General features: G+C 41.9%; 1 protein-coding gene across 3 annotated transcripts; it reads right to left on the bottom strand.

Moving 5' to 3' along the window:
• Positions 1–14668: 14668 nt before the first annotated feature.
• Positions 14669–23598, bottom strand: LOC111218225 (cyclin-T2-like). 3 transcript variants are annotated; one of them, XM_022740417.1, is made up of 10 exons: positions 23424–23598; positions 22677–22758; positions 22430–22558; positions 22042–22102; positions 21372–21434; positions 20545–20590; positions 18080–18243; positions 17770–17840; positions 16216–17536; positions 14669–16043 (listed from the first exon to the last, which is right to left on the bottom strand). In XM_022740417.1, exons 1-10 carry the CDS (start codon positions 23579–23581, stop codon positions 15973–15975), a joined length of 2166 nt encoding a protein of 721 aa, XP_022596138.1. In that variant the 5' UTR covers positions 23582–23598; the 3' UTR covers positions 14669–15972. The 3 variants fall into 3 exon arrangements, 2 of the variants coding, with proteins under 2 accessions (XP_022596138.1, XP_022596137.1); XM_022740416.1 differs by lacking the exon at positions 14669–16043 and having other exon boundaries at positions 16111–17536; XR_002664975.1 differs by lacking the exons at positions 14669–16043; positions 16216–17536; positions 17770–17840 and having other exon boundaries at positions 18162–18243; positions 20151–20590.
• Positions 23599–24171: the final 573 nt, after the last annotated feature.

Raw genomic sequence — 24171 nt, forward strand, 5'->3', positions numbered from 1 at the left:
TTGTAATATATTTATAGCTGATATTGTTGTTAACATGTTGATATATGAGACGCTTCAGCCATATTGTCTGTTGCTGTGTTAGTGCTGTCAAACATTAAACCAGACAGAGCTCAGCCCTCAAAGAGTCATTTCTCTTGTGCATGCATGTACGCACACACACACACACACACACACACACACACACACACAGAAGTACACACGCTGCACATACACATGTGAACTGTCATTATTGGAGAAGCTCATTTAGAGCATATGTATGGTGAATCAGTTGTAGGAAAAACATGAGTAATTCCTATCACACCCCCTGTGCAGTTTCTGCAGGGACCATTGGGTCATTAGAGAATTACATCACAGTGATAACATCACAGTAATGGTCACACAAACACACAGACTGCAGCAGACACTGAGCTGAAAGCATTCAGTCAGATATATCAGTGCAGTGTTTGCAATAATTTGCTTCTTTTTTTCTTTTTTTTTTTCCATAAGTCTGGTCTGACCTCCTGCTCTGACTCTGAACTTTTCTCCGGCTTCAGCTCACGCAGATCTGACTGGAAAGCTGTGAACTATGGAGAGAAGTGAGAAGACAGAGAAGAAGTGGCGTGGTGTGGATGAGATGCTGAAAAGGGAGCAGGAGGAGGGAAATAAAGAAGAGGATTTAGTTGTGAGCCGTGGACAAGAGGTGGATGGACAGGTGGTCTCTGACGCTGAGGATGAGGAAGAGCGAGGATGCACTCCCCTTATCAGTGCCTGTCGTAAAGGCATGACTGAGGTAAGTTGTGTGTATGTGTGTGTGTGTGTGTAAAAGACTCTATTTGGCACGGGGACGTCTATTGTTGTGTAATCATGGTTCAGCTATTACTTGGCTGATCCGACATCAGTCCATTGTTCAATGGAAAATTCCTACAAGTGAGCATGTCAGAGGTTGAGGGATTTGGGTGTGGGTTGGGTGACATGTTGTATTTTTCCTTCCACTGACAATAACATGTGTTTACATGCATGTGATATCCGTGTGACTTGAATCTTTCTCTTTACATAACATCTCTGCGTTCTCTTGGGGAGCCATGTTCAAAACAAGCTCATGACTTAACTGTAACACAGGAGACACACTCCCCCTGTGATCCCCATGTGAAGTGACATAAGCCACTGAAATAAAAGCAGATATTTTGCAGAATTTTATGTTTGCAAATACTCTCACCTCACATGGTATCTCAGAAACACTGTAATACTTGTATAACAGTTTACTGATACAAAATATGAAAAGCAACAGTCGTTTTATTACAAAATCTTTCATTTGAACCAGTCTACTGTTTTTTCCTTTTGGTTTCATTTACTGTTTTTCTGTGTGATGTTGTTAAAAGGTGGTGCAGCGGTTGCTGAACACCGGGGCTGATATGACCTTGTGTGACTGCAGCCAGAAGACAGCGCTCCATGTAAGCCCTCCTGAGCTCCAGGGAAAAGTGTTGGGGTGGATGTCGAGGCCTCATCTGCCTCCCCAGGCACAGCTGCTGCAGGCTTCCTGGCAGGGAGACTTACACTCCTTACAGCAGCTGCTGGTAAAGCTCCCACACACACACACATACACAAACACTCCCACTCAGGTGTTAGAGGATTTCCCAGATGAGCAAAGACAACAGAGGGAAACAACAAAGTTTTCCTATGGCAAAAACACAACTGGGTATTCTGTTTATATTTAGTCGAAGAATTCAGAGTCATTACATTTATGGATGGATAGCTTGTCTACCAGCAAATCTATCATTTTTGAGAAATGTGGTTTCTCTTAATGCCTACCAGTGAGAACAGTAGGAGGATGCGTTCATGGTGGTTGGACCAAAAACTGATTTTTATTTACAAACCTCTAAAACAAATTTAAAAAAAATGTAATAATGTAATGTCATAATAAACTCCATGAGGTGGCTAGACATGAAAACACATTCCCGAATCATAATCAGCCCAGGTCAAGAAACAGGCTGACCTATTTCACTGTGTCCTCGTGTGACTTTGTGTAATTGGAAATTATTATGACAAGCTTTAGATTAAAAAACACTTCACTGGGGTTTTACCAGAGAAATTATTTCTACTTCCAGAGCGATTCTGTCTCCAAGCTGCTACATTTCGAGTTGAATGTGTGTAAAGAGTTTTTAGAAATGAGATAAACTTGTTAATTTCTAAATTTGAATAGACCACAAACCACAGCGTCTATGCATCAAGCTACGAGGGATTGAAGATGACTTGTGAGTGCATATGTGTGTTTGTGATTTCAGCACTTTGTACGTGACTCCATACTCAGTGCTATAGTGTGCCATGTATTATTCATGTGTTTGTGTATGTCTGTATCTTTCAGGCTCAGGCAGACAGGATGGACGTGAACCTTCCTAACAGCGACAGTGTGACAGCTGTGATGCTCGCTGTCAGGGACATTGACCTGTTTGAGAGCATAGCGACACCTTTGCCATGGGACCACAGACCTGTGGAGGTGGTCAAGGAACTGCTTGGACTCTCAGCGTAAGAAAACATTCATTTCTGCATGCATTGACGTGTAGGATACATACAGAGAAGCTAATGCACACACACAAACTTTTCTTTAGTCACACCTGCAGCAGTTGCCGGCTGTCTATTTGTTTTTTCTTTGTCAGAGGAACTTGAATCTTGAATTGAAATACTCCAGTTCTACTTAGTGCCCCAAAGAGGTTTGAGGTGGCCTCGGCATCAAGTAATAAATTTTTGCTTTGACTGACACAACAACAAGGAAATGTACTGTATATCCAAACGAAACCCAAAAAGCAACCTGTCTACATCTGTCTTTAAACTTCTTGATCAGTGATCTGCAGGTACGAGACCACAGTGGCTGCTCTGCGCTCCACTACGCTGCTAACATCAACAGCCCTCTGAAGGAGGAGATCATTCCTATGATGGTTGAGGCCCTAAGTCACACAGGTACACACACACACACACTCTCACACACACACACACACACGCCCACACACACACACACACACACACACACACACACACACACACACACACACACACACACACACATCACGTTATTCACAATTTAAAGCTGCACTACTAAATACTTTAATATTAGCAATGGATGAAATGTTTGTGTAATGTGAAAGGTGTCACCTGTAGAGATGAACCCATAGAGAATTATCACCTAACTGTGCACTTCCTCTATGAAGCATTGACGTGTTGTACAGCTCATTGTTTTGGTTTTATGCTGCTTTAATGTTATTATTCAGCTTCACCACTGTCATAGTGCTGTTTGTAGCCTCCCTGATTGAATAATGGTCTCATACTCACAAACTGATGGTTCACAGTCCTTTTAGACTGTAAAATAATACCATCTTTTCATGTGATAACATACAATTTTACATTTGCTCCAAAAATGAAATACTATTTATTACAAGTTATTCCCAGCAGTGAAATGCTGAATTTTTAGCTCAATGACAATCTCTGAGTGTTCAAAGTAATCTTATTTAATCAAATGAAATGTTTTGGTGCTCAGAGTTTTCCCGTTCCCTGCCATCAATATAAACAAAGCATACACATCTCCAGCCAAACAATAGCAATTTAGCTAGTTTACATAGCCTACTTTACAACTTTACTGCAAAACTATAAAACACATAAAAAAATTAAATGAAGTTAAAGACACACCAACCCTAGTGCCTGTATCAACCAGGTGCTAACTGAACAAAAGATATCAAAAAGTACTTTTAGAAATCACTGTGTTACCATGTCGACAGTCTTCCTTTATTTTCTCTTGCTACCATCTTTTTTTCAAAATAAAAGCATGGCCTTCGCGATAAAACTAGCTGAACAAGCAAAAACCATGTGCTTCAGTTGATATTTATAAAACAATTAAACATAAGGCTAACACATTATGTTTAACCATACATGAGGTCTTTTACACCATTTTCTGTGAAAAAGCTGCACTTTTTCACTACCTGCTCAGCACCAAACAGCAGGGAGACAAAGTTAGCAGCTAGCTGGCGAACATTTAGCTGCTGAAGAGCTAATACTCAAATGGATGCTAATGTTGCTCCATGTGTCCTGAATGTGTGAGAAGGTAACTGTTTCACATAGTTATAAAATGTTAATGTCATGTTCACAGCTTTTTCTGTTGCATCGATCTATGGCCAAAAAAAATCTACTTATGCTGCTTTAAAGTTGTGGGAAAATTCTGACCTAAATTCCAACAGTGCATGTGATCGGCCATGGACAAATGAGGATTATACGAGTGTTTGTACATTCTCATGTTCAATAATGAGCCTACACAGCAGCATTGCACTTAACTCTTCCACACAGAATCACATACAACATAAGACCTGAAAAAATAAAACACAGAAAGTGTCGAAGAGAATGTAATACTAATTAATGTATGCATTACATACATTAATTGATAGCTAGATATGCAACTTTACTTAAAAAGTTAGATTCCCTGTCGATTGTTCTTTGTATCATTGCCTGTTCATTACATTGACTTAACAAATGGAGGTTCATTGATCAGCTACTTACATAACTGCGAGTTTACTGCAAAGTATGCATGACACACGCACATGTTCACACGTCTAAATAAAAACCCACCTCCTATTTATAATCCTCCTATTTATGATTATGTGCACACACATTCTTTGTTTGTCTCTCACATACACATACACATACACATAAACAGCATACCAAGTTCATTCATAATCCTGTTTTTCAGAGTAAAACCTCTGCAGTTGCACTCAAAGCCTGCACTTATGTGGGAAAGTGTAAGAAAGGCTTGTTTGTGCATGTGTGAGCGACCAGGCTGCTAAGAGCCTTCATGAGTGTGTGAATCAGTTTGTATCTAGGATGGCGACACGGAAACAAGGGGACACAGAGAGGATGGATGAATAGAGATGGAAAAAAAAAGAAGTTAACGGGTAAAACAAGTTGTTTTCAGACTTTTTACTGCTTCTAATCCCCCATCTTGTGTAAACAGGACAAGGTGCAGGGGTGTGGACCCAAACATGGATTCTGAGTTTTTCTGCTCTGCCTGTCTGACTGTCTCACTAGAGAGAAACACTGTTTGATTTCTCCTAGCCAGAAAGTTTAAAAATGATTTCTGTTCTTACTCAGATGCTGCCCCTGTGTCACCCCTGTCCACTGACAAACACTCGTGCCAGGGTTTGGACTCAGAGTTTGAAGATTCTGACATAGAGCTGGACATTGAGAGCCTTTATCCTCATCAGTCGACAGCAACCTCCCCTACGCAGACACACACCCATCAACACTGCTTTCTACTATACAGCCACACCGGGGTAAGTGATGAATGTCAAACCACTCTAGAGGCAAATGCTGAAAAATGTCACTTTACATCAACAAATCAAGGCTCCTATCATTCTTGGTCTGAGCTTTGTGAGAGAGGTTGTTTGTGTTCAGTACCTGATTGAATATGCAATATGTTTTTTGTAATTTACTTTGTCCTTGCTTATCAAATTACACAATATATTCAACTCTACCAATTTGAATATCGATTTATTTATTTCTTTATTGCAATGTTCAACCAACATCCGCAGAACATGACCAACAGGGTCTGTGTTGTGTTTAAGCACATGTGTCTGAGTGAACATTGTGACTGTGGCTCTCAAGTAGCCACAGTTAACAAACACACACTGGCAGTGGAGTGGTCACCCAAAAGACAAATATGTGGAAGCAGTAATTGGCTGTTTAGATGAGTGTGTGTGCATATGTGTATGTGTGGAGGAGGGGCGCTCTGTGTGGCTGAGGAGGAAACAAGCAGGGCAGATGGTGAGCAGGAAGGGAAGAGCAGGTGGTTAACAGGGAAAAGCTACAGTATAGCTCAGAGACCCACAGACTGACACTGACACTACTCAGCTGTAGTGTATGTGTACATGCACAGTGGTAAAACTATTAACAATAAACCTTATAGCAATATATTATAAATAAATCAAAACCGGATCGGTAAAATTATGTTAAAACTTACTTCCAAACCACCAAGAGAGATAGATCTAAACCTCAAGCTCCATCACAGGAGCTGTGACTGAGCCATTTGCTGCTCGTAACATTATCAATGAAATGTAACAACTGAATCAATGAAATATATGTCTGTGGTTTAGTAACAGTGCTGGGTTTTTCATAATGTCTCCTTGCCCTGCAGCTTTTAGAAAGCATTCACAGAGGAATTTAAAATATTCAATACAAGATGAAATAAGGATATGATTTCCTCCAACTTGGAAATTTAAAAAAAAAATGATTTGTTCATTTTTGTTTCTTGATTAAAAAAAATAAATCACGCTGAAATTTCTTTTAGACACTGAGCCCTTCTCAGCTTGCATCAGTACGACTGCAGTGCTCCTACCAACTTCTGTCTTTTAAGACTGGGACACGTATAATTAAACTCAGTTTTGTTCTTTCCAGGAAGTGCTGGAGTCTCCAGGGTGCCCTCCTCTATCTGACCACCATAAAGATCTCAGTCAAGGTAAGGGCTCCTCCACTGACTCCTGCGGTTTTAGTGGTTTTAATGGACTAAGATGTGAGCTATTATTGTTTGAAACTGGAGTGAACTTTTTTTTTCTTTGCGGGCTTGTTAGAGGAGGGCACTTGTGTTCTTAGTCCTCGGGGATAAAAAGGGCTAAACAGAATACACAACAGGGGGATATGGGTGTCTTGGATGTCAGTTTACTTTACTAAGAGATCAAATTTTGAATTGCTTTTGGCCTTTTAAAGTGACAAAGGGGAGGGGGGTCAGCATCATCCCAAATAGGCCTTCAGATCGAATCACCCACTGAAAGGAGGGCAGTGAGGGAGGCGTGACAGCATGGGAGGGGTCTCACACACAAAACGCCCTCTCAGCTGAGCTTGCTTGCTTGTCTTTTACCTCAGCCACAGCAGCATGGTTGAGACACAGAGAGGATAAAAGGTCCACTAAAAGAGTTACACAAAGAGGAACAAACGTGTAGAGAATACAGACAGCAAAGACAGAATACAGATGTGATCATAAGGTCTTGCCCAGCTGTGGAGGAATAAAGAGATAAACAGAGACAGGAGTTTTCTGATTCAGTCTTTAAACGTGATCTCAAAATGGGGGCAGAGGCGACCAACGGGCTCAGAGACAGGTAATGCTGGTGTTTTCTTTATGATGAGTATGAATGTGTTGTATATGAACACTGTATTTTTGTACAGTAAATTCTACGTGAGCAGGAGCTGGCGTATGAGAAAGGCTGGATGTAAGTTCGCTCTCACTCATGTGTGAGGTCATCAAGGTTCCGTGTTATGTCGTAGCTTTGAAATCTAGAGAAACACCATGTGTGCTACCTGATATACGAACTGGAAAAACCTCAGAGTAACATTGTTCTCTAAGCATTCATGAAGCTGCAGCTTATAAAACTGTCTGTATGTATCTGAGTTTCACACTGTGAAGCACATACAATGGACTTAGGATTGTTGCGTGTAACTGTGCGGGTCTGTGTGTGCCTGCAGCAGATAAGGGGATCCCCCTCTGTTTCCAAAACGCCATGGAAACACTGAGAGACATCAGACAAGCCTACCAGGAGGCAGGGAGAGGAAGCAGGTGGGCTGGATAATATCTCACAATCTTTCTTTCTCTCTCTCTCTCACATACACACACACACACACACACAAACACACACACACACACACACACACACACACTGGTGCACTCTTTTTAAATGTATATAAGCTGTAAGGAAACAATAGATGGTACTGAGCTGATAGTATTAACAGTGCTGACACATGTAAACACAACCATCTGTTCATACGTAACCACAAACACAAACAAACATTCAAATGCGCGTGCAGGTAACACTCCATCCCCCCAACACACAGTCTCATGTATACACAGTACACTCTCCCTGGGCTGTAGTCAACAACAGCCTCTTACTTTTACACCAGCAGTAGAAGAGTGTCCTCTCCGGTTACACTCACAGACCTGTACGCAGGCACCTGTCACTGTGTCCAGAGGACAACCTGTTCTACCCAAACAGGTTCGAAACACAGAGACAGGGGGGGAAAGAGGGCTGCGGTGAATCAGCCCATTGTCTGTAATGTTGAGCTCTCAGCACTGAAACAAGTCCAAGCTCTACAAGAAGAATAAAGGTCTTTGAGCTGCTCTCTAATTTCATAGCAACAGCTTCCAGAAATAAAGAGATATGGGAAGAAAATGAGGCTTTTTTTTGTTGCACTATGTTCAGTTCAGCACAAAGAAACAAAACTCAGAGGCATCTGCAATTCTCTTAAAATAATAATGTTAATGATAATTTCTCATTTGACCCCCAACAAATACTGATGAGTATCTCTATGGTAAGATTAACTACGTAACTCTTCTGTGTTTTCCCCAACAGAGGAGGTTTGTCTCTGCCAAGCCTGAGCGACAACAGCAGACGCTGGGGCCACGTAGATCCAGCCCCCTCATGTGGCCCGCTGAGTACCAGGACCCCCTGTGTCCCCGTAACCCCTAGACACAGGTACACACTGTAGCTGGACTCATTATAAGACACTTGCCATTAAATAAGACAAATCAATAGCAGATATGTTTAAGTCGTATAAGGGGAGTGAAGCAGCGAAAAATGACTGAATGACTGAAATAAAAAGAAAAAGAAATTGTACTTTTTGAATTTGACCTATGACCCACCCTGACATTGTGTGTACAGAAAATACATCTTAAGCCTTGATTCTGGTACTTTTCCCTCACAGGCCGCAGACAAGAAGCGTGGTTGCTGCGTGCCCACCCTCCCCTGGCCTGCTGTCCGTCACTGAGCCCAGCCAGCTCAGCCAATCAGCCCCCAGCATCATGGAACCACTACTGTGTTCAAACACTATGATGCAGGCCAGGGCACACATCCAGACCCGTATGTACTGTATATATACAGATAATCATAGTTATCACAACTTTGACTTAATTATTTTCACGAATTACAAAGCAGTATTACTTTTGAATAGAGGATCAGAGGAGGAGTTATAATTGAATTCCATCGTATATGTCATGAATATTCAAAAGGACACAATGTTTTATATTATGTATAAATAAGAATACTTGGGTATTAATATTCAGTAGTAGTTCAATGTATTTTAAATCAGATGAGCCAAAGTATTTGAGTTTGCCAGATATTTGTGTGCATGTCGTTTTAATTTATAATTTCTTCCTCTTTGTAGGACTCGGTTCTCAAGATGCTGTAAATGAACAAAAGGTGAGTTTCAACAACAAAAAAAAAATCTTACTGACAATACATAATGCATTTTACCTTGACAGTCACTTCCACTGAATAACTGTCAATGTCCTTACTCTCTGCAGTTCACACAGGGTCTCTTGCCGGCTCTGCATCCCCGAACACCCAAGCTGTTGGCACCGCTGACCAGCCGGCCCAGAGGCAGTGCAGCTTTGCCAGCACTTAAGCACCATGTTCCCCTGAAGCCCATCAGCCGGAGCCCCCTTTGCTCCAGGACCCGGCTGAGGAGAGAGAGGCTGTCCTGGGGCAGCCCCCACACTGGCCCTCTGACTACCAAGGGCGGCAGTGAGGAGAGCGGGTCCAGCAGCAGCAGCAGCAGCAGCAGCCAGAGTTCCATCGATCTGGAGGATGATGAGAGAGATACAGAGGAGAGAGCCTCAGAGGACAGCGATCTGAAGTTCGTTGAAGACAGGCTGTTGCAGCATTCAAAGGATGTGGCATCCGCTGAGGCTGATTTGGTTGAGGAGACAAGGCGGAATTTTAAAGTTCAGTCGAGGATCAGTCCAATTCCACCAATCCACAGATCAGCACATAACCTGCATGGAGAGCCTATCAAACATGAGGGTGATCTTCTCAGCACTGAAACAGCTATAAACTCTCACTGTGAAGGCAAAGCCACCAATATGAGTTATACAAAAGAGTCTCTTGACAATCATTCCTTTACAAAATGTAACTATGCAAAACAAGGTGAGCATGTTAAAGAGACTGTGAACAGTGACATGCCTGTCACATCAGACTGTAAGGACAAGAACCGTGAGGGCTGCACTACAGACCCTGAGACTGATATTACACATGTCATTATATTTGATATGAATGATGACCAAGGGGATGCTATTGCATGCTCTGATGGGAACAGCAATGAACTACATGTACAGCAGACAGCGGAGACAATGAAGGGTTCCTGTGAAAACCCAATCCTTCACAGTGCTGAGGATGCAAAATTAAATCCCAGCACTGCTTTGGGGAAAATTCAGCTCTTTACTGTGGCAGTAAACCTTCCACCGTCAGATGTGGATCCCATGACAGATAAGAAGATGTTGAAAGCCTTAAACCCTGCCCGGAGCAAGGAAAGAAGAACCCGCATGAACTGTGAACTAAGAGCAAATAATCAAACTAACAAACCAAACTCCTTCAACCCACTAACACATAAAGACCATAGTATCCTAAGTCGGAACAAGTCCAAAAACAATCTGAAGTACTCCTCACTTTCCTCACAAGTCAAGGATAAAACCAGGAAAAGCCCTGAGCTAATTATTAGTGGAGAGGCCACGGTGTGTAAAGCAAAATCAAAGCTTAAATCTGCAAAGAATTGTCATCGTAGCACTGACACCCCATCGCCACGAAAGGTTATTGATCACCCACAGAGCAAAAGACCAAATATGAACAAGTCTAACAACAACAGAGCTCAACCACCAGTCAGGGAGCTGAAGAGCGCCCGGCAGTTGAAGAGACTCAGTGTAACAGGGACACCAAGGTCTAAATCTGCTCTGGACTTCATCACCTACAAAGACATGTTTCAGCAGATACAAAGCACGGATGAAGGACCAGCCATCTATGAGATGTTTGCTGGCCCTATCTATGATAACCTTAGGGTTTCCAGCTCCTGTGAGAAGACAAAGGACAGACAAGTGCAGTCTGCGCCATCCAGGAAGACGCAACAACCCCATAAAGTCAAACACAGACCCCTGAAACAACCTCAGTGTAAGGCGAGGAGAAGCCCAGGGGAGAGCATGGTGGTTTCAGCTAAAAGCAAAGCAAGACTTGGGTCCTCTAGGGTGAAACCTCACCTCACACCTGTATCAAAGAAAGGTACTTATACAGTGGTCAGTATGCCTAAACAGGAGACCAAGTTAGATCGCTCTAAGCATGGTCAAAATAGTGCACAAGAAAAGGCTGAAGATCATACGTTATATACCATAGAGGAGGCTCTGTCTAAATATGGGTCTGAACTATTCAAATCTGATGACAAAACACTGACCATTAATGTGCAAGAAGTAGTTGGGAATTCATCAACAGGAAACCTAAACAGATCAGTTCCTGAGCCTGTGTTACCTCAAAGCTCCCAACAGCCAAAGATCAACACATGGACATCCTCTCACAGCAGCAGCAACACCGTTATGTCACCAGTTTACCAGAAGTTTCTGGATGAAGTGGGAGATGGGCCGCTTACGGATGACCTTCTGCAGTGTCTGGCTGAGGAGCTGATCTCACTGGATGAGAGGGATGTATCCATAGGCCCATGTCCCGAAAACCTGGAATCAAGCAAAAAGGAGCTCAACAAAGAGGATCCTGTATCAGGAACAAATATGTTTCCTGAGGTAAACTTGATGGTTAATATTAAGGCTGAAAGTTCACTGTCACGATTAAGAGATAATTGTGACTGCGCATATAAAGACACCTTGAATCTCGACTCATTCAGTCATGTTCTTTCGTAACGCCACATATTTAGGGACTGTACCAAAATTATACAAAATACCAAAATAAAGGATATGGAGTATCTGTTGTGGTTGGTGATAAATCATCCTTTAATAATTTATTAAAAATGGACTAAACTTTTCAATAAACTAATTCAACACCTTAAAGGAATACTTCGGGAATTTGCAATGCAGTTGAATAAAAATAATTGGGTGTTTGAGGCTATAGTGCGAACTGTCCCTTTAACGCTAAGAAACCCACTATAGCCCTTGCATTGCAAAATTATTAGTGATTTTTAGTTTATAATCCAGTTCACCCTACATGCTAACAATCATTGCTCAGTTTCATTCTGTGTATTTTACTGCAGGTTATTTCAACAGTCAGTGCAGGTCTGCTTGGCTCTGGGCTGGCTGTAGATGACACCATCACATGGACAAAGGGTGAAGTGCTCGGCAGGGGGGCCTATGGGACAGTAAGTCTGCTAGCAACATAAATAACACATTCAAGATTAAGAAAAAAAGGTCTCAGTATATTCTATATGCTGCCCTCTCACCAGGTGTACTGTGGCCTGACCAGCCAGGGCCAGCTGATAGCTGTGAAGCAGGTCAGTCTGGATACCTCTGACCCTGACACTGCAAAGAGGGAGTACAGTCGTCTGCAAGGGGAAGTGGAACTGCTTAAAACCCTTAGACACACCAACATTGTGGGCTTCCTGGGGACCTCACTTTATCAGCATATCGTTTCCATCTTTATGGAGTACATCCCTGGAGGATCCATTGCTAGCATCCTGCACAGGTTAGGTTGATTCGAAATACCTTAACCCATTTGTCAAGCTTTAGGAATGACCTGTTTTTGACAAAACATCACAGCAGGATCTTAAAATAAATTATCTTTACTAATACCTTCAATACAAATTGTCCCCTCTACTGCCCCCAGGTTTGGTCCTCTGCCAGAGCGAGTGCTGGCTCTGTACACCCATCAGATCCTGGAGGGGGTGGCCTACCTTCATCTGAACAGGGTGATTCATCGTGACTTGAAGGGAAACAATGTCATGCTGATGCCCACTGGAATCATCAAGCTCATAGACTTTGGCTGTGCACGACGTCTCAGCTGCCTGAACCACACTGCAAGCAACAATGGAGACCTGCTCAAGTCTGTCCATGGAACACCTTACTGGATGGCACCAGAGGTAGATATGGAGCTCTTTTAGGTGGTCGTGTGTCAGAAGGACTTTTTGAATTGCTTAAGCTCTACTTGTTTAAGTGTAACTTTGACTTTTAACTATTCTGACCTTTTGTCATCTCTTCTACCTTTTAGGTCATCAATGAGACAGGATATGGCAGGAAGTCAGATATATGGAGTGTAGGCTGCACAGTGTTTGAGATGGCCACAGGGAAACCACCACTTGCACACATGGACAAAATGGCTGCCTTGTTCTACATTGGAGCTCAGAGAGGATTGATGCCCTCCTTACCAAACGGGTTCTCGGATAATGCCAAGGACTTTGTAAAAATCTGCTTGACAGGGTGAGACAATGTTTCATCTCTTGTTGAACGCATGGAAAATTCCTTTTGTAAGATCACTTCCCCTTCATCTGATTTATTTTAGCAAAAATTGATTTGTTAAGTGTCAAACTCATCTAATTGGAAAAAAAATGAATTGCAAATCTTATCTGTTTAGACATGTTTGTGAATGAATTCCCTATTATTCTATTGTTCTCTCTCCACTCCAGTGACCAGAGACTACGGCCATCTGCAGACCAGCTCCTGAAGCATTCATTCATCCCCAAAATTGAGACTGGAGTGAACTCTTGGGAAACACAGAAAAAGAACTGCTGTGGTCATCCACAAGGACAGTGTGGTTAACAAGGAGTTGCACTAAAACAATATTTCTTCATGGGGACATTTATTGATTCAAATTAGATTGGTGAACCAAAACACAAAGTATTCTTTTGAGACACTTTGAGGACCTGCCACCTACCCCCCCCATGTTTGGGAACATGAGGCACTGGCCATGTGTCCCACACCTTTTTGGACACTAGAATACTGAGTATATCAAGGGTTAAGAAAATGTAGTCATTACATTCTTGAGCTGAATTTTAAATGGAACTACAGAAGAAGCACTTTCACTTGGTACATTAATAGAAGCTATAAAATGTAACAAGGTAGATGCCACACTTTTGTTACTGACTTTGTGGATTTTCTATAGCAATCTTAAAAATGTGCCAAACTTATAAATACCATAATTTCACATTTCTACAGTTTAACTCTAGGTCTGTCGGGTACGTAATATTTAGTTTCTGATAAAGTGTCAAATTCATATTGCTGCATATATTATCAGCTAATTCCCATAACCTTCGTTTCAGAGCTTCCTGTTAGCTTTCCTCTGAGGAGATATTGAGGAATCAGTGTGTAAAAGGAGACATGCCACAGATAAGAACTTTTCATTACTATAAGCTACTGTACAGACATGTCTTCTCAAATTCAATCCACAAATCAGTAGGTTATTTTTTTACTCCTAGAGTCTAGCAACATGCATATACAGTATGTGTAATAAATCGACAGCAACAACCAGAATTTATACTGTGTCAGGATAGTGGCAACTTTGAAGTTTATTTGTAATACTGAAATGAAAAGAAAAAAAGGTTGTAAAGTGGCTTATGCTCATTTGTCCATAACTGCTGTTGTTCTGTGCACCCAACTGTAAAATCCCTAATGAGGGTACAAACAATCCAGCCTCAGGCTTATTGGGTATTTTGCACACTCTAGAAATACACGAGTAACCCAGTCAAGAACAGAGGGGACTGGGTAATATCAAGATTTTAGAACAATAGAGTTTAATGTATGAAACTAATGTATAGACGTGTCCGGACAGTTACATGGCTGTAAATAAATTCAACCAATTGGATGAGGATGTCGGTGACAAAAACTATCAAGCTCGTCCACATTACAGATACTAAAGCTTTCCAACATATGCAGCAGGTCATCTTGCATATGGCCAGTTAGTCACTGTTCTGACAACTGTTGCTGGAATGGAAAGAGCCAACAAGTGTTTGTTTTTTTTTGTCTCCTGAATAGTACCCTGTTAATGATTGATTGAATAATATTTGTATCCCTTTCATGGGCTGACATCTAAAAGGGCTACAGCTTCATGTCATGAAATTATGCCTGACGCACTTCAAAATAAAAAGGGTTATGTAAACTTTAATAGCAAACTATTACTGTCCTTGTCATTTTTTTTCTTGTTGAGGCAAAACCTTTGGCATCCAGCTTAAGGTCTACTTAGAGGTCCAAAAAATAATTTTTGGTACAAATTGCATCGCTCTGATGTGATTAGTAGGTGTTGAATGTGCCTGTGTTGAGGGCATCAACTGACATTTCCTGTGATGGAAAAGCACAGTACAGCACCCTCTGTAGGAAGGCTGTAAGAAGCACACACCACTGGAATGCTGCAGTCATTCACCCGATGATGCCCAAACGGTAGATCCACAAAATAAAAGTCTTTTATAGGTATTATAGTTATCTTGTTATACTTACAAGCAGCTCCAAACCTGAGTAGTCATGGTATAGCTTTTTTTTTCTTTAAACATACAAAAACGTATGTACATTTATCTCCACTTCCTGTAAACAGTAAGTAAGTGCTCTCCTTTTAAATCCCTTTGATGATTGAAACATGCAAATCATACGCACAGTACTTAAGTATAAAAAGAAATCAAGACAAGAAAAGTAATTGAGGAGATGAAACTTTACACCTAAAAAAAATTGCATCCATCAACAGTACTAAATGGAATGCCAGCAAACATAACTTGAACTCATCTCCAGCTGGCCACTGGCTTCCTCCATACAACTGCAGAAATGTGATTCAATTAATTTATAGTACTTGTAATACTTTTGTTTCTCCATATGGGGATCTTAGATGTAGGGAAGGACTTCCCTCCCGATGGAAACACACTCAAACCCTCCCCACCACAATCACACCCGCCCAACCTTTGCACATTCCCAGACCCATTTGAGGAGGAAGGAGAACCAAGCAGCAATTCAACACTAACAGAAAAACAGGACCGAGCATCACAGCCCAGAGATGTGACAGTCAGGAAGCATAATTTTTCATCTGTCTAGTCTCTCAGAAACTGAGAAGTCCAACAATACTTTTCATGTTTTTGGAGATAATTTTTTCTGCCTTTCAGTAAAGGGTTTATCATCACATAAAGAGTTATTTTTCTAGGGCACTTGACAAGGAGGTGAGCATAGTCTTCAAAGTCTCAACTGTGGGTTGTTTGATGCCATTTCCATGTGGTGGCCATAGCTGCAGAGTGGTGGACTCAGTGTCTCTGCTCTCCCACTTCATGTGGCGATTCACTAGGAGGGTACTGCTGAGAGGTCCGCAGCCCACCTGGGTGTGACAGGAGGGAGGAGGAGAAACAAGAATAAGGAAGAGGAGGGGGAGGGGGGGAGGGAGGGAGGGAAGGAAGGAGGTTAGCCAAAGAGCTGCAAGCCAGATGAGACACACTGCAGTACAGGAGAGGAGCAAAGGGGAGAAAAGGGGGAAGAAAAAGATGAAGTACCTGCAGCACCAGTGCCACCCTTGGAGATTTTGCTCACTTTGGAGCAAGAAGTGGAGGATGAGGAAGGAGGGTGGTGGTTGTGGCTGACCTCTGGGTACGCCCTCTTGCGTGATGTGGATGAAGAGAAAGAGGTGGATCCGGGAGGAGCAAGCGTCATCCCTTCCATGCTGACCAGCCCCGGGGGACCCCGTAGCAGGCCTCCCCCACCACCTGGGCCCTCGGGACCTCCTCGCCCATTGCCGCTGTGTGTGTGAGCGTGACTGTGCTTGTGATGGCGATGGAGGTTGTGCTCCGCTCCACGATGTTTCTCTTTGTTCACCATCGGGCTGGAATGTTTACTCTTGTTGTTGGTGGTCGCCATGCCTTCATCTGATGAGCTGTGGCACTCTGATGATGAAACTTTTATCTTCATCTTAAGCTCGTCTTTGCTGGGTTGCCCACTTTTATCCAGCTGGGAGCTGCCGCCAGACACAGGAACAGCCAGGCGGAGTTTCAGCGAGCTTTTGTCCCGTTTGTCACTGTGATGACGTCTGTCTTGCCCTGAAGTTGAGGAGGAAGGGACTTTAATTTTCATTGGGGAGGCGGTGGGGCCACCACCTCCACCATGGGACGTTTGGTGGGGCTGTGAATGTTTTCTATGGTCTACTTGGCTCATAGATGATGGTGCATAGGTAGAAGAGGAGGAAGACGACATTTCGCAATCCATTACACCTCCATGCTGCTCCTGCCGGCGTTTCTGTCCAGAGACAGCCAGCTCTGCAGCATGTTTCTCTCTGTATTTGTCCAGAGACAGCTTCTGAGCTGGAGAAGGTTGTGGTGGTGGAGGAGGCTGAGCTGGTGGAGGGTATGCAGGCTGAGGTGGTGGCTGATGCTTGCCCACTCCACCCCCACCAGCTCCTTTTTGTTCCTGTTTGACAGGGTTGAAGTCTATTGTTTTCTCTGTCCTGTATATCGGTGGATGCTGAAGCAAAGAGGACGTGGAGGTCTGCAAGGACAGTGCCTGCTCTTGGAGAGGGATGTTGAGGGGTTCCTGTTTTAAACAGGTGGAAGGGTACCCTGCTTGGTTCTGTTTGCCCTGGGGCCACTCACTGTGGCTAGCAGGATTGTATGTACCAGCCATGGTGTCCAGAGTCAGGGGTGCACCTCCAGACTGGCCAGGCATGGACATGGTGAAGGTGTTGCCTGCTTTGGAAAAGCTTGGGTTGGAGGAGACTCCAGCAAGCGACGCATCACCTTGGTCTTGGAGCATGGACGGCCCAGGAAAGGAGTTATCCATCAACTGGGTGCTCTCAGTCTTGGGCTTTTTGGCAGCTTGTGTCGCCTAGGTGGGATAGAGAGATTTGTTAGACTGTTTAGTCAGCAGTAGTACAAATACTCAATGTAGTGGGATTTCTCTTGTAACTCCTAATCCTTCGCTAGTTAAAATTTTAAATTGCCAATCAGTTCTTTGCCAAACGGGGCTGAGCGGTAAACCGCTGGGCAGCCTTTTTGGCATGTAAGCTTTTCCCTGATTTTTAAAGACCATGCATGCAAGTGTACAGTAGTATGTCCTACCCTCCAGTTGCGTATCCTCTTTAACCGGCTGGGCGTCTTCTCCAGAATCTGCAGAAACTCATGGGTCAACTCTGCAAGTACAAGACATGAATGTTGTTTGATGCCTAACTTAGACAATGAAACTGTCTTATTCAGACACTTTTACAATATCTGCATTATATGAACTTTGGGTAAATGCTTACAAAACACCACCACATGCTGTAGAAAACCTTACTATACTAAACATAGCAAGATATAATACATTGCTGTAAGTGACATTAATTCACTTTCATAAATTATGGCAAACAAAAACAGATGTATTGCATCTCACCATCAAGCAGCTCGAGAGTGACAGAGCTGTCCACGTACTCCCACCAGTGTTTCCCATCAGTGGAAACCGGGATCTCCCAGTTGGACCACTTACATGCCAGGTGGATGCACACACAGGCGATCACCGTGGGCTTGTACTGGAGGCAGAAGGTAGTGAGGTGTAGACTGTATAATGTGTGAGGGTATGCGCAAGTGATGAGTGTGTGCAGTGTGTGTAAACAGTGGATATTTCACATATGTGAAGGTGTAGGTATGGGAGTGAGTCAGTTCAGGCCAGGTGAGGTCAGGATTGGTCCCACATGTGGAGAAAAAAGAAAAAAACACAAGAGGGAGCAGACAACTTTAATTTACTGGTGGCATTGGTTGCAAAAGACAGGCCATAATTTGATTGTGTTGATACATTAAACTTGATCTGATAATGTAACAGCTTCTCACTTCAAACTGGTAACAACACAGGTAACATCAACTTTTCAATCCATGTAATGTAAAAGGACACAATTTTCCAGTGCTTAAAAGTAAGAAGTTAAAAGTGTCATGAGACAATGATTTATGTTTTAAGGAACTCAGCTGGTTAAAATGTTGGGACATCAAAACAAAAGTGAGGGAAGTGAGTGGGGGGCCATGTGTAGTAGCTAAGTGTAGTCTGCCCATTGTGAAACACACAACCCTGAGGCCACCCATGTGACAGATGCATAATTGTACAATGAACTGACAGGTGGCTGCTCCTACAGCCCTCTCTGTAGGGTCTCTCTTTCTTTGAACTGTGTTAAAAAGGGATAAATCTAGTGGGTCCTCCAACTCAACAAATATAATGTAGCAGCAGTGCTGCCAGTGTGCTGCATACACTAAGGTCTATGCTCTCAATACTGCTAAGCCTTTCTAAATTAAATATCTTAGCTTACTGACCTATTACTCAACCCTACTCTTCTACAACAATGGAATTGAAGAGTGTAATGCAAGTATAGATCATAATCAGACAGTACAACATATTCATATCACAGTCAAAATAACAAATAGAAATAGACAAGTGGCTACCATCCAAGTATTGAAAACTAAAATATAGACACAAGCTGCGACTAAACATTTTTAAACTCCCCAAGGTTTTGGTTCTTTGTTATCAAGTTCACTTTTGGTGAACCAGATAAATCAGTTAATCAACTTCAGCACTGACGCTGTTTTTTTAAGTTGAAAATTGGTTCTCCGCAATTATTTCAGACACTTAAGCCATGAATATGATATTGCAGCCATGACGAACAAAAGATTCTCAAGGAAAAGTTAATCCATGTTATAGCTAGATTCAACAGTATGAACAGCCTTAACTTCACAATGCTGTATTTTGGTCAAAGCTGGATGGTAACCTTGTGCAGTGAGACAAGTACAATGTCTGGAGTCTGGTCTGCCAGATTACAGTGGCCTTAAACAAAGCTATCAGTCACAGCTGACATTTACAAGCATCTGTCTGATAACTCCTCTCAAAACACCTCTCTCCCATTAATTTATACATTGAAAATAATTTCAAACATTAAGCATGTGAGTCTTCAAAACTAAATTAAAATCATCAATTTGTAAGAATATTGAGAGATTCTAACAACAATCAGTAGGTTACAGGTTTCACTCTTAAAAAGCACCAAAACCTCTAACACCATTCACAGCGTCCAGACATTGTCTACTGATTTGGAGTAGTTGAAAACAAAGGTAATTCCATTAATACCATACCATTTCCACCACTGCCTACTTTGAACAAACCCTTTAAGGACCCAGTTTTTCTACTAAAAGACGTGTCAAGAAAGACATTTTGTCCTGACTTAATTCATATTCACCAAATGCATTTTGATATATACGAGAAATACTATATGTTATACGCATTAGATATTTTGCAGGTCCTTAATGGGTCACGATTAGGTTTTTCTTGACACATATTTTACATAAGCTACATGTAGATAAGAATGTGATAGAGCAAGGAAAAAAAGACAAGCAAATATTGAAAAAGTTGAGAATATCTGAGGAGATAATGCATTTTGAACAAATGGATGTGAAAAAGAAAATTTTAAAAATGAATTTGCGGTACTTACCGGAAGGACCTCTACGAGAAATGTTTACATCTGTGAAATCTTTAGCTGCTATTCAGGCTACCAAAGTGTCTTTCTCTTTTAGAATTATGCACTTTTTCGCAACCGAACAAACATGTGGGTTTCAAGCGCACCACTACACTTCACATCTTGCATTCAACCCATCTGTGCCAACACATGGTCCCTTGTACAATACACCGCACTGCGACTGGGGCCGGTAACGCTACAAGCCTGTCCCACTTCCTTTGAACAAGGGAGGGGAGCTGAGGGGGAGGAGGCAAGCGTCCCAACAACCACCAGCGCAAGTAGGGCCCGTTGGACACTGAAAGGGTACCCTGCATTACTGGAAGCTATGGTGTGCAGTCAAAGTGCAACAAAGGAGGGGCAGGATAACAACCTGTTGGTAGCCATGAAATAGGAAGTCTGTGCCAGATCCTTGCTTGCTGTAAGAGACAAACAGAAGAAGAGAAAAACAAGGAAGGGCAGAATGATTACCATTTATGCAAAGCAAAGCATTTTGTTATCATTAGGATAGAACTGAATGTTTGCCTTTTTTTAAGATCATTTTCATTGCACTGATTAAGCCAAGACCAAGACTGAAAACAACAATTGGCACCAACTGTTGCCACATTTTGGAAATTTTCAGTATGCTAGATGATTTTTCTAAATTAAATCTGGAGGGAAAGTTAGGCGATCCAATCTAATCCAATATTATCAATAAATTGCTTTCAGTGTTATTGCATCATGATTAAATTATGTTCTCATTTTACAAAAATACAGTTGCAGTAGCAAATTAATCACTCCAAGCAATTTTAAAGACAAGTAATTGAATGCTTTGTTGAACAGTGGAACTGAGTTCAAGGCACTAGTTTGATCGATTTACATGTGATTTTGCATGTATATCTACAATATGTAAAGAATAAACTATTGCTACTTATTCTTTTCCAGTTACTGCTAATCTCATAGGGGGAATGAATTTGCAAACCCCTATAACAAATTATTAAAATCCAGTCTTCGACTTGGCCCAACAAGCACCAGTCAATGTTGCGGTTTATGTGCTGTGTCATATAATGAACTCAAAAGGTCATCAAAAGAAAAAAAGAACAAGGCGTGTGGTTATGTAACCATTAAATCAGCAAGGTTTTTCACCCCCCTCCCCACCCATATCTGGAGGTGGGAAAAACAAGACCAGAGGGCACAAAGAGCAAAGAAGGAAGCCTCTACCTCGCACTAGCTGGGAACATTTCACCACATCAGTGTGTGGGTGATCAATAGTAATTTCAAAGCCTGGAACAAAATACATGACAGGTGAGTTTAACACAAACACAGTTGGGAGGTGACATGTCATTTTAAGATTCAACAAACCAATGTAGCGCTTGTTTTAAAGGATATTGATTCAGACAGAAATGTGAATAGTGGAGCTTGATGGCCAATTCATTCAAGTGTGTTACAAGATATTCCAGATTAAGTGCAGTCAACTCATCTCCGACCACTTTCACTTAGAATGACATCTCTCAGTTTCAAATGTAGTCAATAAGTGAGCAAGAATTGTTGTAGCTGTAAAATAAAATGTTGCAAAGCAGCGAAATGATGATATAATTAGTCAAAAATGACCGTAAAAATTCCCTAAAGCCTTATCAATAGCAGAGTTTACGACTAATGTCAGCATTGACAAGAATGACATGTCACCTTTACACGATTTATTGAAAATACATATTTGACATGATACCCATACAGTAGCTGATAAAACATTTCACTTAACAGGCTGTGATGAATAAAATCAGTGATCAATAGCACTACTCCCTTATTGATAATGTAAGCCAATGATAATGATTATGAAAAACAAAAGTGCTCTCTCTCGCTCAAGTCATCCACTCCAGTCACCACTACTTACCCAGGGTCTGCAGCACTATGGATTCAAGTATCACCAGCTCTTGAGCTTGCTGGAGGTATGCCTGAAGTTTGATAGACAGTCATTACAACACAATTGTAATGAGTCTATTAATCTATCCCTCTAACAACTGATTTCAAATGGCCAAAACTCCAAACAGAGAGGCTCATTTTACTATTAATGTTAATCTTGGTAAGATGCAGGTGTTTGTTGCACACCAACAGCAGGCCAGATGTGTAAAAATAAGACCCTTTGTACAGGGCGAAGGAATGCAGCACAGCCAGTTATACTGTACACAGGGAAACCATGACCACTGAGAGAACTCGAAAGCCAGATGTGGAGGGGGAAAAAAACATTCAACCATTCAACATGCAGAGCTTCCCGAACTTACATTACTTTTTGTGTCTAGAGGTGGTTCTTGGGGATTTAGGCAAGCATGTGCAACTTTGATCACATGTTCGAGTTTCCGAGGTTGCTCTTCCACTTTTGCAGCCAAGAATAAGGTGGTTGGAGATATTATCTGTATAAAAGCATCAAGACATTTAAATCCAAACCCAAACTACCTAAAGGATGTCACAGTCTATCTAACGTGTAATAAGTTACAGGTCAAGAGTAGTATTAAGAAACATAATACTTACATTTCTATGGAATTTGGTGAAGGAATGGTGCATATAAAATCTATGCATGTAAACAATGGCTGTATTTATTGTTAATTGAGAGCTGGAAGTGGGGGTCAAGGACAATTCTGGGAAATAATTAAGTTAATCCATGAACAATACAGCTATACACTATTCTGTCAAGCCAAGACACACTAATGGGCGACTTATGAGCGCTAAATTTTAAGTATTATTTTATTTTAACCGGGTAAAGAAAAGTTAAGAGCTGAGTCGACGATACTGTGTAGCAGGTGACTTAGCTTTATGCTAATTATACTAGTGTAACATCAATATCACAAGAAAATGACACATAAAAACTTCATACGTCAGCTTACTGGTCTATTGAAGGACGCGGTTATTTGTTAAACCAAGCTATACCGCGTGGAAGAGGCAAGAACCGTCAGATTTTTGTGGGCAAGTGATTAGCAGCAGCTGCAAACTAGCCTAACGGCCTATCAGACGTCAACCCTCAGCTAGCTAGTTAACGTTCTACATTAGCGTAGAGCTAAACGTACAATCACAACATCGAGATTTCACATGAAGATTTCTTAGTAAAACAAGATTTTAACCAACGCAAAAACAAAACATACAAGTCGAAAAAACCTCGAAACTTGTTCCCTAATCCCAGCGGTCTCTTCAAAATGAGTAACGTAATGGGCCCGCTCCAACCGTTAGCGCCATGTCTGCTTCCAGTCTGGTCGAGGGATAAGTTTGTTTACAAAAGGATACACATTGAGTCTCTGGCCCATATCTTGGATCAGATTCGCCGCTTGCTGTCTGTAGGAGAGCTCCCGATCTGGTTCTACTCCACATCGGCGGGACGGCGTGGTTTCGAGCTGCTCCCGGGTGAAAAACCACTTCGACGAAGACCCCCGGCACGCCGCCATTGCTCTCCAACGTTCACTCGGGCATCTGTAAAGCGGATGTGAGGGCGATGTCGCACAGGAAACAACGACTTTTTCGTTGGTGAGAACCATGGATGTACGACCATGGTGCATGTCTCGTATCCACACACTGGGGCTGCGGTGTGCACATTTGTAAATATTCTTGTGCCGATATAACAGGAAATGACATTGTCTGTGATCATTTAAAATGAATTAATTCACATTTGAACGACAGTGCGTTCAATTAGGTCAATTCCTTTCAATGAATTTGTATAACCCATTAACCAACAATAATAATTGACTTCGTTAAAGACCACACAACTTGAATTATACCTACTATCATAACTGTGTATATTTAGGAGATGGGGGAAAATTCGTCAACTGGGTGCATGATTTTTTATTTATGAGCTGAGTTAATGTTAGCCAAAGATGAGCATTAAGAGGACGCATAATAAGCCATCAGATGGCATTGTGACTGGCAGCCTCAGAAGAATTTATAGATTATAAAATGTCTCTAGGCCAGTGACTGACACATGACCTCTAACAGAGAAGACAGATGGAAAGATGGAAAAAACATTATATTTACCACATTT

The sequence above is a fragment of the Seriola dumerili genome, unplaced genomic scaffold (assembly GCF_002260705.1).
Source record: "Seriola dumerili isolate Sdu_G_001 unplaced genomic scaffold, Sdu_1.0 BDQW01000052.1, whole genome shotgun sequence".
Taxonomy (NCBI): domain Eukaryota; kingdom Metazoa; phylum Chordata; class Actinopteri; order Carangiformes; family Carangidae; genus Seriola; species Seriola dumerili.

What these genes read in the sequence shown, in the direction of transcription:
- LOC111218225 (XM_022740416.1), bottom strand. Translation starts at nt 23,581, where the DNA reads ATGGCGGCGTGCCGGGGGTCTTCGTCGAAGTGGTTTTTCACCCGGGAG. An exon ending in ATGGGCCAGAGACTCAATGT is followed by an intron (nt 22,759 to 23,423) that starts GTATCCTTTTGT and finishes CCCCACTTCCAG; the next exon opens with CTCTCAATTAACAATAAATA. An exon ending in CATAGTGCTGCAGACCCTGG is followed by an intron (nt 21,435 to 22,041) that starts GTAAGTAGTGGT and finishes ATTTTGTTCCAG; the next exon opens with GCTTTGAAATTACTATTGAT.